Genomic DNA, 15,433 nt, shown 5'->3' with positions numbered 1-15,433 from the left:
TTTGGGCTATTAAGTATAGTATACTTTCTTCTTTATTTTTTTGGGTAGATGGGCGGGATTGTATGTCAGTGGATTGTCTTTTGGATTTTGTTGATAACTTGAAGCTTTAGTGTTGTCTTAAATGGCAATTGTATGTTTTTGGAGCGCTGCCCCTTCCAGCCTATTTATAAAATCTTTTCTTTTCTATCAAAAAAAAAAAAAAAAATCTAGTTACTTTGCGTAGAAAAAAGCAAAATGTTGTTGCCCATTCTAGTGCTGAAGCCGAGTATCGCGCTATGGCTCGTACTACCTCCGAGATGTTGTGGGTTCGTTCTCTCCATCAAGATCTTGGTGTCAATGTTCCTACTCCTATGCATATGCATAGTGACAACCAGGCTGCTATATTTATTGCTAGTAATCCTGTGTTCCACGAGCACACTAAACATATAGAGGTTGATGGTCACTTTATTCGGGACTTGCTGATGAAGAAACAGATTTGTCACTCCTTATGTTTGCTCGGATGCTCAACTGGGAGATATTCTCACGAAGCATTAGCTCATGCTTCCTTTCAACATTTGTCTTTCAAGCTGGGCGTGTTTGATTTATATGCTCCAGCTTGAGGGGGAGTGTAGTTATTATATTTCAGAGTGAGTTGTTATTTTCTTTGGTTATTTACCTAAGAGTATTATTGCATTTGTCTCTATTCTAATATAAATAGGTGGCAAGGTGAAGGGTCAGTGGAAATCAGCCGTCTACCCTAAACCTTTTCTCTAATCACTTTCTCTTCATCTCTCCTCTTACTTCTCACCTAAATCTTCTCAGTATTATATACTTTAACTACTTTCAAATTATACATAAAGGTTCTGGAAAGTTATGAAATTGATTTTCAAAAGCTTCAACTAATTAAATTTGATTCTTTAACTGGTACAACATGTTCTAGAAACTTTTGAATGGGTACAACGTTGAACTTTCCCTGTTAATACTTAAGATGTCAACTTTTTAACTGGTGCACACTGCAACCACAATGTTCCATTGGTTGCACTTGTTTCAGATTTCAGAAAGAATTGATTTCAATTAGGATTCGATTTATTCTTATTAAGTAATTAAGGCGAGAGTTTTATAATTAAAATATAAGTCTTCTATGGATCTCTTGAATATCTTTTACCCATAAATACAATTTGCTCATTATATTCAACATACACAAGACATACATTGAGATACACATAGAGCTCACTCCCTTGCATGCACAAAGAGGTGCTTTCCTTCATACAAAATTTTTCTCTCTGAGTTTTGGGTGAGTATATTATTTTCATATAAACTACCAGAGAGTATGTGAGTTTGTTGGTGGTTCTTGTGACTGATCAAGCAATCCTAAGAACTACGAAGCAGCAGATAACCAGATAATTATACAATAAGCCTGTGGAGATCGTACTTTGAGGAGTGCAACAAAAGATCACTAAAAAGGAGAAGTGGAACACTGAAGAAATGATTGTGTTGACATGGATAGCTGTGGGTTCTTGATTAGAAAGGTGATTGGAGTCAGGATTGGCAGGAAACATTCTATGCTGGGGATAAAACAACCATCCACCACCAGCTAGTTTTACTTTTAATGTGAATTCCTAACCAGGTGCCATTTGCAACAATCTCAATAAGAGTTATAGGTGCGTCATTTCTAGGTGGTCAAGGTAGTACGCAATCATAATATATTTTTCCTTTGAGCTGGGTCAAGGTTTATGTATACCTAGAGGAGAGGCTTTCCCAAGGAATCATAACCTTAGCTACCTAAACTGAGTAACATCTAAAGATCCCATGAGGCTAACCATCATGACTCATGTGGCAAGCCTTGATGATTAGCCAATAAATTGAATCATATGAGATTCCCAAGTCTGCTCCTGACTTAGCTGACCTGACCTAAGAAATGTTTCTCGAGTTTTTAATCTCACATCGAAGCTTTATTTGTTGAGAGAATGTCCTCACCAATCAGAGGCTTATCTGCCAATAAGAGGTCCTCCCAAGTTTTCCATCTTACCAAAGTCTATCAGTAAAGAGGAGTCATGGTGAGCTCAAGCAAGTTAGGTGGGGTGAGAAGTCAACCTGAGCCATTTTGCAGTTCTACAATAAGATAGGTAGTGTGCTAAATGGAGGGACAGATCTCACACTTATCCCATATTTGACTAGCATAGGCTTTTTTCTCAAGTCCTAGGTAGGTGAAATTGAATTGTTTTCATACATTTGTGCAGCAAATCGTAATAATTGTGCATGATATTACTAAAAAGTTATTCATGATAGAGGGGAGGTTCAAACCTGCACCTAAGGTTTTACAATCCCACCTAAATTTTTTTTTTTTGATAAGTATTTACAATCCCACCTAAATAACCACACATGTCATAGCACGGTACTTTCCTCAATGCTTGGCTTCATATCTTTATAGCTAAAACATTAATAATATGCCATACATATAAATATATATAGCCTCTAAGGGTGCCTTGAACAACAGAAATTTAAACAAAATATAATGTATCATATGCATGGACTATGGTCCACATTGGTTGGTCCCACCAAAACTTTCTGAGCTACAATTACAAATGAATATGAGGCTCTTCTCGGAGTTCATTGACCAGGAGGGGTTGATTGATTTGCCAATGGAGGGGGCTATTTACACATGGTCTAGTGGTAGAGAAACTTTTTACTTTATCTTGCTTGGATGATTGGATCAGTTCTTGATCTCGGGGGATTGGGAGGAGAGATTTTCGAATGTGACTCAGATGATTGCTCTCGCAATGCCAATGTCAGAACATATCCCTTTGTTATTGGATTGTGGGGGGTTGAGAAGGAGGAAGACACCATTCAGATTCAAGAATATGTGGGTTCATGCAGATGGGTTTCAGGAGAAGGTTCAGAGTTGGTGGGCGGGCTACGTGGTAATGGGCATAACCAAGTTTTGGTCCCATCAATGACACACAACCTTGACTGTATCCTGCTGTTCCATTGCAAATAATGGACAGTTTCCCTAGCATTAGCGTTAGTTCTATGAAAACTGTGACCCTTACCATGCCAGACTGGAGCTGATGGCTAGCATGTAATATGTTGTATGAAAATGAAGGCCCAGAGGATGCAGATAAACCAGGAACCGGCGGTTGGAGCAGTGCTGAAGAAGCTGACAATTTTGACTTCATAATCTACACTTAAACCAAGTCATTAGTTAAATTAAGCCTGAAAATATAATTCCAAGACTAGAAAAACAATATAAGCAGTTGACTAACAGGAGTAGGTGATGCTTGCTGAGAGCTTCCTGAAGTGGAATTAACGTTCGGAAGCACATTGTATGAGAATAAAGGTGGGGGAGCAGCATAGCCAGGAGAATTAACAATGTTTGGTTGGGTCGCTTCTTGCAATGAGTCACCCAGGGTACCACGTGGACCCTTTGAAGTAGGTGTACCTGCAACTGGAACAGGTGTAGGAGGAGTAGTCGAAGGGCCCATATATGGTCCTGCAACAGGTGAAGCAGAAACAGAGGCTTGAGTTGTTGAAGACTGCACTTCCTGTGGTAACCAACCTGGTGACGCCATTACTTGATATGACCAAAAACAAAAGATAAAACATCAATTCACAAAAATGATAATAACAGTAACTGCTATTAAAATAATTTAGCAAAAGTGTCTGTGTAAATACATTGCAAATTCAGCTTTTGAATTATTTTTGTACGAGGGCAAGGACAATAAGCTTTGACGCTTCAACTTCAAAAAGAGAGCTTCCCAGCACTTCAGCCACAGAACCTGTCAATGAGAAGTAATGTCATGTCAAACCCACATACAAATATTGCCCATCACAGAGATGAACTACAGTGGACATATGCCACCATTAAGGTATTAAAAAATGGTTGCAATACTACTTTGGCCTTCAAGTAGTTTTAAATTTTAAACGAGTTTAAAAATAAACTACAGATATACAGAGAGTAAAGCCCCGATTATACTCCCAAATTAAAGTTGCTCAAGTAATGGGAATTGCTGCAATTGAAGTGAAGAGACAGTGTAAAAGACAAAGGGGTCCAACTACAATAATTTTAAGCAATATGTTCCTAATATCTTGATTTATCAACCCTTCCTCAAGAAAGGATAAGGTTAAAATTGAACTTATTCATGAGACGATAGAAGTAGTAATTATTGTAGATGAGTAAGAGGAAACCAACTAAAATTCACGGTGAAGGGAATATCAAAACACTACTTGAAATGGTAAAAAGGAATAGTAGTGTGTAGACTCAACGGCAAAATGAGATTCATGTGGCAAGCCTAAAATCAGGGCAAGACGTACTACAGCTCCAATCAGCAGTACAAAGAAAGCATGGTCTGATAAATTTTTTGCCATTCTCAGTAAGCATTCTTAGATCAGATTGTCATAAGGAACCAAAAAGGATCAATAACAATGTAGCTTCAAGGGAGTCGAGCCAAAACCACTCAATAATCCAAACGATAAAGAAGATAACCCAGTAACCTACCATCCACTAGACATTCTTTTTTTCGAATAGATAGATAACAAAGTCAACTTACTACCACTACCTAGGTTGCTTATCCAAGAAACATTCCATAAAGACCAGTCAAAATAAGTAGCATCTGCACTTCAACAATTGGCATTAGTCACAGGCTCACAGCATGGCCTTCAAGATTGCAAATACTTTCTCTGCCTTTGTTGTGTCCTGAACCCTACACAAGGAGAAAGACTTCTCCGCACCTTTGATACTTCGTTATTTGTGCCATTAACCAATTGTATCATGTCACATAAGTAAAAGTGCTTTATTTTAGTGGATCCTATCACTACGTGTCAGTATCTAATCAGTTGGTGATACCACGTCTCTAATACAACCGGCACAATAAAGTTTTTCTCCTACACAAGAAGCCATCAACGGATTCATGTAGTTTATGAAGGTGCTGTCTCCTATACCTAACATTATGCACACTCTCTATTCTTCTATTAACTGGTATCCATCCGCCCCATGGTTGGGAACTATGATGCTGGTAGTTGGAAGACTCACTTTATGCATTTGTTATTTCTTAGTTGCCACCACCCTGTCACATAAAGAAAGCAAATCTAATAGCCATCTTCTAGAGCCTACATATAGATCTTAGTGGAATACGGCGACCTTTATAAAAATAAAAAGAAACAAACATTTGTTGAACTTTGGCAAAAATTAAATGCAAATAGAAATTGTCAATTTAACGCAACCAATGCTTCCTTGTTGACTTTTATAAAATACTACCATTTTTTTGTAATTAGCAAGAACATTAAAATACCCTTTATGCATATGAAATGACATGCTAACTCATACTACAAGAAAAATGACTTTTTTTAACAAGGGGCGAAAAAGATCTCTACGACGGGTATGGCCCGTTGTGGTATCCCCTGTTGTTTTTGACTAAGGGTGTTCTATGACGGATCCAGCCCGTTGTAGAAAGTAGACTTTCTACGATTGGCTGAACCCGTTGTAGGAAAAACACTTTCTACAATGGCCCGCACCCGTTGTTGAAAAAATACTTTCTAGGACGAGTCGTGCCAGTTGTAGAAAGAGTGTTTTCTGCTATGGTCCTAGCCCCTTGTAAAAAGTAATTTTTTATAAAATAAAAAATAAAAAAATTAATGGCTGCTTTACATTGTCCCCAACACAGAAATTAGTACAACTAAACACAACCAGAAGTCCACCCAAAGGCATATATATCCACACCAAGACTTATACAAATAACATGATACTAAATGAAAAAGAGTTCAAGTCGTTTGAAAAATGAAAATTTACATCTAAATCACACTAATCACAAATAAATAGATCCCAAACTTATTTTATATTCATTAAAGATTACAAAGTTCCTTTCATTGTCATCATTTGTACAAGGAATAGAAAAGTTTCAATACCAACACAACCAAGGCATTTCCCACCAAGCTCAGAGTGCAAAAACTTTCCCTCGAAAGCATTCAAGGCAAGACTCCACGCAGCCAAACATAACTGAAAAAAAGCAGAAAATTTTAGTCAAAACTCTCACTAAAGAACTCATGAAAGAAAAATCATATTAATAAATAGAAATCAGCACACACACAGATCTATGAATTGATATGCCTGAAAGAAGCGAAGTAATTGATGTTTCCTGATTTGTATGCATTATCACAAGCTTATGATTTCATTTTGGAAAATAAGCTTTTATTAGAAACAAAATTAAATGATGTGCTCTAGAAAGCTTTCATTAGAAACAAAATTAAATGATGTACTCTAGAAATAGAGCAGCTGGTAAATTTTACACAACTTGTATTTTTCTTGTCTTGATATCACCATTGTAGTACCCATCACCCTATTTCAATACCCTAAGAAGCACACTCGGGCATGCAAAAAGAAGTTAATAATCTTGCACTTGCAAATGGAGAAAATAGAATGGGTACACAATACAATTAACTTGCTAGAGACAATCGAGTAATAGTAGAAAGTACACAAACAATGCCCTAAGTTGATAACAAAAACTCAATAATTCATACTTCAAGGAAAATTTTAATAAAATTGTGTAACGTAAGAAGCCCTATTGAATGTGTGTGTAAACATTGTTCTTTATCACTCAAAAGTTGAAAGATGAACTAGAAAATGTGGCTTTGAAATTACACAATCTCACAAAAATCTCTCAATCCCTTTAAAAGAAGCTTAGCAAAGTTTAATTGGCATTCTTGAATTGTTCCCCAAATAAAATTCTAATGGTTAATGTTTTGAACATTTAAAAAGAAAATTCAAGGGAAAAAACTCTCAAGTGGAGAATATAAACAGATATTTATCCCAAAAAAAGAAAAAAAAGTTACTGATATTTTATATGTGCATCAATAGTAGGAAAATAGTCCATAACAACATATAACATTGTAACCTAAACCAACTTTTTCTATGTTTCATCTAAACAAATAAATTGAAGTTGCAAAATTCTGTAATTCTAGAAATTGTACCCTTTTTTTCTATTAAGAAAAGGTGACTCATTATATTAAGCAAGATAGTTTCAAACACACATCACACGTGCATACCATTCTAATCATGAATAAAAATAAATAAATAAATAAATAAGAACAATTCGGCAATCATTCTAAGGGCCCTCAACTGATACATCAAATTTTGACAAATAGAATTTTTAATCCCAAGCAAAGCATCAGCTATTCTATGTAAGATTAAGCTCAAATCAACTGAACGTCACCAATCCACCCATCAAAAAACAGAAAATTACTCGGTCATGACAGAAATACAATAGAATCTCTGAGTTGTGTGGGCAAGCATGGTCAAAACAACTTATAGATCACATTAATAGATCATAGAAAATCATTGAAACAATAACAGATTAACTGAACTAGATAAATGTTTGGAGGAGAAGTCAGGTGTTCATAAACTGTAAAACATATCAAGAACAAGTACATTGGGTATATGTATATATAGATTTTCTTTCATAACAACAAGTACATCAGGTATAACCCATATAAGCAACTATATATCTAAACTGTAGAAGATAAACCTTACCAACATTAAATTTAATTTATACATTCTTAAGAGGATTATAGAAACTGACCTTCTGAAGTTTCACAAGAACAGGAATGGAATCAGTTTAAATAATCGTACTAACAACAACTTCCACTTTATCTTCACTAGATGAGAACTTATCTGTCATTACCAACAAAAAACGAAGTCAATGAAGGTTTCTTGTCTCAAAACAACAGAAAATTGAGATTTACCACAACTTTATGAAATTCCTCAAGATTGGTTGCAAGTGTTTCCCAATGAGAACTCATTACCAGCACAATTCCTTTTCCCTTAACTTTTGAATTGGACTTATTTACTTCCTTGAATAATATATAACCAATAATTGTATTGCCATCATACCTACCATGAACAGAGGAGTTATCAATAGTGATCACGGTCATATTTACAATAAGACTACAAAGAAATAACCAGTATGCAGTTATTTTGAAATCTCCTCCAATCTTATCTTTGCGGAAACAAGAAAGTTTAGTTCCACTTTTTATTGCAAATCAGCATGCACCCAATTGGAGCAGTACCCAAGCCACCAATAAAAAAATTACAGCATATAGGATTACTGCAACACAACCAAAACCAAAAAGGACGAAAGTGACACCTTCTGCTATAAAAAAAAAAAAACCAGCAACTGCATAAGACAGAACAGCTTACGTCCTCTTGGAACAGAGTAAAAATCAGAATCAAATACACTACAGAATTCCAAAAAATAATTAGAACAAATATTTGCTAATGGCATGAGAACCACAATTACTGATGCTAATACTACAAGAGAAACCAAAACATCAATTGAAACTGAAAATATATGGAATTACTGACATTATCCATCAAATATAAATGTACAATAATATTGGACAATTTTTCAGTTCAAAAGGGGGGAAAATGAAGGCACGCCTTTTCTCTTTTTGGTAATTGATAATAATAACCATAAACCCTTATAGCCAGGGACATGGGTAATGACATCATTTTTCTTTATGAGTATCAAATCAAACGAATACGTAAACAACACATGAATTGAAATCATAATGACAACTAAATTGATTGCAATTATCACCACATAGTAACGTTTACATTACAGAGAGACTACAAATTGCTAGGGGAATGCAGAGATGAAAGAGGAAATTAGAAAATAGTACCTGGGTTAGAGAGGGTTAGGGCTTATCCTCCATGCTTGAAGAAATAACTTCTGTGATTGAATAAAAAATAAGAAAATCCATGAGAGTTTAGAGAAGGAAGAAAGTAGAAGAATAGAGATCGATGAAAGTTCAGACAAGGAAGAAAGGATAAGAAGGTTACTTGGGCAATTTTACTCTGAAGGCGAAACTGCGAAAGACGAAGCTCCAGGCAATCCTCTGTGATTGAGGCAAAGTCGTGTTTGGTTAGAGAGGGTTAGGGTTTCGTTGATGGATTCAAAAGAGAGGGTGCTATGTTTTGTTTGATGGATGTCAGCGGAAGATTGAGAGTAGCACTGAAAAATAAAATAAAAAATTCAAAAAAACGTAACGCTAACATCTATCTAATTTCAAATTACCTTTCTCTGGAATCTTTTGAAGTTCATATATTAACAAACACTGAATAAGGGGTTAGTTTAGAGAATTTTATATTTTCATTTAAGGGATAAAACATTAAATTCTTCTTTCTTTAACGAGAAGATAATTTTATTATTTTTTTGGACAGGGGGATAGTTTGCATACTCATCAGACATGTTTCTTATGCCATTGGTTTAGTTCTAAATTTTACTAGATAGCATTCTTGAAATTACTAGATAGCATTCTTGAAATTTTTGAACTCATCGATTCATAAATGTATATAACTATATAGGACCTTAAAAAAGGGTTACCAACCTACCGATACATTGAAGGTTCAACAGTATAGAATTGAAATTAAATTTATTCAAGTTTGAATTATTTCTCTTTAAAAATGTGTATATTGTCATTTCCGGTTTTTGATGATGTCTTGTCAAAATGAAAGTCTAGTTGTTGTTGTAAGAAGCTTCTTATCCTTTTTTTGTTTCTTTTTTTCTCTGTGGAGTTGCTTCCGGATTGTTTCTATTGTTGCTTGCATCCAGTTATTTCGATAGTGTTTTACACTCTTCTTTTCCTTTGTGGCATTGCATAAGCTTCCTCCAAACTGGTTGATTGTAAAATAGGTTATTCTCTGTGGAGTTGCTTCCGGATTGTTTCTATTGTTGCTTGCATCCAGTTATTTCGATAGTGTTTTACACTCTTCTTTTCCTTTGTGGCATTTGCATAAGCTTCCTCCAAACTGGTTGATTGTAAAATAGGTTATTCTCTGTGGAGTTGCTTCCGGATTGTTTCTATTGTTGCTTGCATCCAGTTATTTCGATAATGTTTTACACTCTTCTTTTCCTTTGTGGCATTGCATAAGCTTCCTCCAAACTGGTTGATTGTAAAATAGGTTACTGATGTAATGAAAATGTTCTCTTCATTTGGAAAACTAATTTCTTACACTTCAAAATATCTCAACCCCTTTTTCTTTTCTTTTCCTTCTATTTATAGAGTTTTACAAGTATTCTAGAAGTTTCTAATTTTATCTCCCATGCTGGGCCAATCCCTTGGGCTTTTCTTTGGGGTATGGATCCACTTCCTCTCCCTTGAGATTGGGACTAGAGATCATCTTAACGAGGATGGGTCATCCGATTAGGTCAATAGCTATCTCCTGGTCCAGTCCTCCATTAGATGGGTCACACCCAACCCATTTTATTTTTGGTATCTTCACCTACCCCCTAATCTCTCCCTAATTGATTAGGGTGAGATTACCGAAGAGAACTAATAATGACATGACTACTCGAGGCGGTGACGTGTGGAAGTGAACGGTTGGTTCAGAGGCCCATGTTTTGAAATTTGAAATGCCATCATTGTCTTGACTCTTCGGTCATTGAACCCTTTTTCCTTTAAAACCCCTGATCTCACACTTTCATGCTTTTCTTCTATCTCTCACATCTTTTTCTTCGGGTATTAATTCCTTTGATCCTTTCCGTCAATAACTAGGTTCTTTCCAACGACTCTTTCTTTTGTGATTCTTCGTCTTCCAATCTGCTGTGGTGTGTTCATCAGATCTTCATCTTAAGGTTAGTCTCAATACCCTATAACTTCTCAAAAACTCTACTCTCTTTTATTTTAAAAAAATAAATCTGAGGATTTCATCCATCAATACAATGGTTCCTGACTTAGAAACTCTTCGTTTGAAGTACGAAATACCCAGCGATGAGGGTTTGGATGAAAGAACTAGTGAGGGTCTTCTTCTCAAAGAGATCCTCCTCTCCCTTATCCACTTAAACATAATCAGGTTCCCTTGGCATCCGTTCTTCTGCTATGTTTTTAATAAACTAGGAATTTCCCCTCTTCAAGTTAATCCCAATTTTCTTAGGGTAATATCAGTTCTCTTGATTTTAAACTGCGATAGAAATCTAGATCTTGACATCCTGGACCTTCTTCTTTGCTACCGAGTTACTAAAATCAGGACCAATGATATGTACTTCCACTTCTTTCCCCTCGAAAAATTATCCATATGCACGGATAAGCTTGCCTCTGAAAAAGGTTGGAAAAGTAATTTAATTCGGGTTAGTGGAGCTTGGCAGACTCCAATCGCTTGGATTTTTCCTATCCCGACCACTTTTGGGGAGTGCTCTGTCCCCTTATACAAAAAGTTTAAGAAACATAAGAGTGATTACCCTTGTGAAATTTGTCTTTCGCGCTTCTGCACTTTCCTTTGCCGTTCCCTTGGCATTCCTCACGATGAATTGGTTTTCAGCGTTTGCAGGCCAGAATTAATTTCCTGAAGGAGAAGCTGCCAAACGTCATTCCTTCTGCTTCTGATCTGCTTACTCCGAAAAATCTTTCTGACATATCAATTTTATGTACTACTCCGAAAAATCTTTCTTTCGTTCAGCACAAGGAGGAACCCTTCAGGAACTATTCCTGCGGCTACTCCAGTTGTTCCTGTTGCTTCTCCGAATCCTGGCCAACCTATTTCCGAACCTATTAGATCTACTCCAACCAAGATTCCACCCACCATGCCGAATGAAAATGCTTTTGAGGCTTCTCCGTCAACTGTTTTGGATATTGAGGACTCTCCTCCCGTTCGAACAACTGTTTCGGAAAAAATCCTGGGCAAAAGACCCCAACTAAAGGGTGGGTCAGAACAAGAGGACGTTCCTTTGTCTCAAAGGGCTAGGATCTTTAGGGTCACTATTGCCCCTCTCAGCATCATAGGTGTCCAATTCTGGAAACGAGGCAGTAAGAACTTTAGCCTCTCCCTTAGCAGTGGTTCTATGGTGTCCCACATTCAAACGGGAGGATGGAACGATTGTGGCTCCCACAGATTCTGTGCTCAAGGATGGTGCCACTTCTTTTGCTTTCTACAAGTGCATGTGGACCCCAAAGAACCTAAAAATTCAAAAAGAAATAACCACCAAGGAAATGTACAACCGTTTTCCCTCGGCTGCTATGGAGCTAACCCTTTTTATTCCTTTAACAAACTTTCGTTTTTCCTTTCAAATTCGTATTGAATGTAGCAGAATGCTTGTGTCATTATGCAGACTTTGTTCGGGACGATCACCATGCAAAGGCATCTTGAGCTAGCCAATAGGAAAATAAAAATTTCTCTCCTTCGGGCTTGACACTACCGTCAAAGGTATGAATGCAACAGAGGCAAAAAATGAAGAACTGTTGGCCAAGCTAGCTGACTTAGAAAAATAAAAAAATGATCTGAAAAATGAGAGAGACACTCTGAAGAGTGAGAGGGACTCACTTCACGATGAGGTGGATGATCTGAAGACTGAGAAAAATGTCATGCAAACTGAGAGAGATGTCCTGAAAGTTAAGAAGGGAAACCTCTAGCGCTCTTTAAGCTCTGAGCAGTTCATCCGGTCGGCTCTTGAACAAAAATCTTCAGATAAGCGTACAGCTTTGCTAGGTATTATGAGTAGAGTTGATGGTGGTATGAAAGCTCTTCATGTCCGATTTTCCCGGATTGGGGCTCTCAGATATTCCGAAGGATACAGAGACGGTTTTATAGATCGTTCTCCTCCTGAAAGTCAAACGAGCTCCTATGCTGGTCTGGACGATGTTGATGCATTCTTGAAGATTGACCCACCGAATGATTATACTGATCCGATCCCTGATCCTGCTGAACATATCTTCATAGAATGTAAGGAAATTGTGTCCTTCGGGGATATCCCTATCATTCCTATCAATCGTCCTCTGAGTGTCTCTCCGTTGTTCCTCCTGCCGTTGCTACTGATGACAGAGTTATGTCGATCGAGGAGGTTATTCACCTTGATTCTCCCTCCAGAGGTGATGAGGCGGTCAATGATGGTGAGGAGGATAATGGATCAGCCAAAGGAGATGAGAGGACGGATTAGAATCTCATGGACCTCTGTGTTTGCTTCATTTCATCCTGTTATTACTTTTTGTAAACCTAGAATCTCTTATAGTGATGAATGAAATGAGAATTTTAATCTTGCCAAATGTTTGTAGTTCGGCTTGTGCTTGTCTATTTTCCACTTGACTTTTATTTATGCAAGTATTTGGCGTTTGGCTCATAGTGCCATTTGCCACTTACTTGGTTAAGTGCTTGGCGCTCGACAAGAATGCCACTTGCCACTTAGCTTTTATTAGTGCAAGGGTTTGGCGTTCAGCTCATAGTGCCATTTGCCACTTACTTGTTTAAGTGTTTCGCGCTCATCTAGAATACCACTTGCCACTTAGCTTTTATTGGTGCAAGTGTTTGGCGTTCGGCTTATAGTGCCATTTGCCACTTATTTGTTTAAGTGTTTGGCGCTCGGCTAAAATGCCACTTGCCACTTAGCTTTTATTAGTGCAAGTGTTTGGCGTTCAACTCGTAGTGCCATTTGCCACTTACTTGTTTAAGTGTTTGGCGCTCGGTTATAATGCCACTTACCACTCAGCTTTTATTGGTGCAAGTGTTTGGCGTTCGGCATATGGTGCTGATGTGTGTTTTTATTTACCAATAATAAAATATCACTCGCAATAGCATGAATCTTTATAGGATAGTACTATATAGAGGGTGTCGATCCCACAAGGAGATGAGTGTTATTTGCTTCATTTTTAACTAATCAAACTTATTTCTTGGTTTACAGGTAACTGGTTGAATTGATTGATTGATTGGTTGTCACAAACATAAAATAAAATTAAACTGAAATTAAACTAAAGTGATCAGAGAGAGAAAGGTCTTAGGACTTTAACTTCACCATAACCTCTATACTATGGTTAACTATTTCAACTCTGGGGATTTAACAATTTATATTTCAAATGAATTGAACTCAATAACATTCGTTCAATTTGGTTTTAAAGAAAGATGTTTTATAAATTGCAGTTAACTATAACCTATCTGCGGTTAGCATGGACTATCCACCTACCCACTTTAACTAATTTTGTAAACAATCCATCTTTCCTAAGCATAGACTATGAAAACATTCATTTATAAAAAACATTGGAATATCATTACATGATCTCCATTCTTATGTCCGGCAAGGCTCCGCCAGATACCGTCCAATAAGAATGGATTGAGTATTAATTACGAACAGTTATATCTAAGACAAGGTAATAACAATTCGAAAACTATTAAAACATTAAAATTCAATCGAGTTGTCTCAATCGCTCATAATCATGTAATAAAAAATATAATATATATTAAAAATATCCCAGAGTTAAAACAATCAAACCATAGTACTTAGATCGGGTTACATCAGTGCCCTAATAGAAAAATTAACTACTCATGACAATGCAGAATATAATATGTGTTGTTGTCATCTTTATCGTCACATACGACACTTCTCTTCTCAGGATCTTCACCTTCTAAGGTTATGGAAACCCTAAAAGCCGCCACCACAATATCAACCTTTTAAATAATATGAGAAAAATGATCTTCTTCTATTAAGGCCTATGCCTTCTTTTATAGAAGAAATAAGGGGTTTGGTGGGCTTTTAGGTTTTCTGGCCCATCTGGAGTGAAATACGACTTGGAAAAGAATAATTCCCGTAACTTTAAATCCAATTTGTCCTGGAAGGCTCGAGCTTAAGGAGTAGTGCTCGAGCTATGGGGTTCAGGCTCGAGCTTTAGGAACAAAGCTCGAGCTTTCTTGAATTATTGCTCGAGCTCCAAAAGATGGTGCTCGATCTCTAATTTTATACTTAGTCAAATTTCTTTAACTATTTTTCGAAGCGTCTTTTCACTAACACTTAGAATATTTTTGGGGTTTTCTTCTTTTAACATTGCTCGATCCAAGCTTCATAGGGCTAGAGCTTTAGGTACCAAGCTCGAGCTTTTGGTACTCAAGGCTTGAGCTTTGAATGATAGTGCTTGATCCTTGAGGTCTGGCACGAGGCCCTTGGAGCTTGGTTTTCTTTAAAATCAACTCGTCAAATTCCGACGTCTCATGTTCGAGCTTGAGGGCTAAGGCTCGAGCACCCTGGGGTAAGGCTTGAGCACCACTGAGTAGGGCTCAAGCTCTGGAGGTACAAGGCTCAAGCTTTAATGCCTTGTAGATTTTCTTCTTTTTCTTACAGGGCTCAGGCCTCAGAACTTAGGCTCAAGCTTTGGTACTTAAATTCTTCCAAACTTCACCATTTAAACTCTCGGCTTGCTTTGAATGACCGACAATGACTCTGTAAGTTTCGATATCAATCTTTTCATCATAAAGTCCTGGTTTTAACCGTTTTTCTGGGAAAGTACCTATAAACACACAATAAGCATAAATCAGTTTTACAATGGATAGAAGTATCACTTTAGGCCTTAACATACGTATATTTAGGGGCTCGAATATGCAATATTTAGCGCTCATTAGGTGCCATTTGCTACTTACTTGTTTAAGTGCTTGGCGCTCGGCTAGAATGCCATTTGCCACTTAGCTTTTATTGGTGCAAGTTTTTGGCAT

General features: G+C 37.0%; 1 protein-coding gene across 7 annotated transcripts in view; it reads right to left on the bottom strand.

The window, feature by feature from the left end:
• Positions 1 to 9,063, bottom strand: part of LOC132295583 (pre-mRNA-processing protein 40C) — a 130,547-nt gene extending 121,484 nt beyond the window's left edge. For 2 of the 7 annotated variants that reach the window (XM_059793878.1, XM_059793883.1), the window contains exons 1-7: positions 8,810 to 9,053; positions 8,650 to 8,699; positions 7,551 to 7,642; positions 5,881 to 5,971; positions 3,652 to 3,755; positions 3,243 to 3,550; positions 3,030 to 3,158 (exon numbers count right to left, since the gene is read on the bottom strand). In XM_059793878.1, the coding sequence (XP_059649861.1) occupies positions 3,030 to 3,158; positions 3,243 to 3,548 (435 nt within the window). In that variant the 5' untranslated portion in view covers positions 3,549 to 3,550; positions 3,652 to 3,755; positions 5,881 to 5,971; ... (1 more) ...; positions 8,650 to 8,699; positions 8,810 to 9,053. Of the gene's footprint in view, positions 1 to 3,029; positions 3,159 to 3,242; positions 3,551 to 3,651; positions 3,756 to 5,880; positions 5,972 to 7,550; positions 7,643 to 7,713; positions 7,862 to 8,649; positions 8,700 to 8,809 lie in introns of all 7 variants that reach the window. The other 5 variants (XM_059793881.1, XM_059793880.1, XM_059793885.1 and 2 more) reach the window with 5 other exon arrangements.
• Between the last annotated feature and the right edge of the window lie 6,370 nt (positions 9,064 to 15,433).

This window comes from Cornus florida, unplaced genomic scaffold (genome assembly GCF_030987335.1).
Source record: "Cornus florida cultivar Cherokee Brave unplaced genomic scaffold, ASM3098733v1 CherokeeBrave_3.0.0_Hap2_Chr02, whole genome shotgun sequence".
In the NCBI taxonomy this organism is placed as follows: domain Eukaryota; kingdom Viridiplantae; phylum Streptophyta; class Magnoliopsida; order Cornales; family Cornaceae; genus Cornus; species Cornus florida.
Note: the sequence above shows the minus strand (reverse complement) of the source record. Positions and strands in the feature narration are given on the sequence as shown.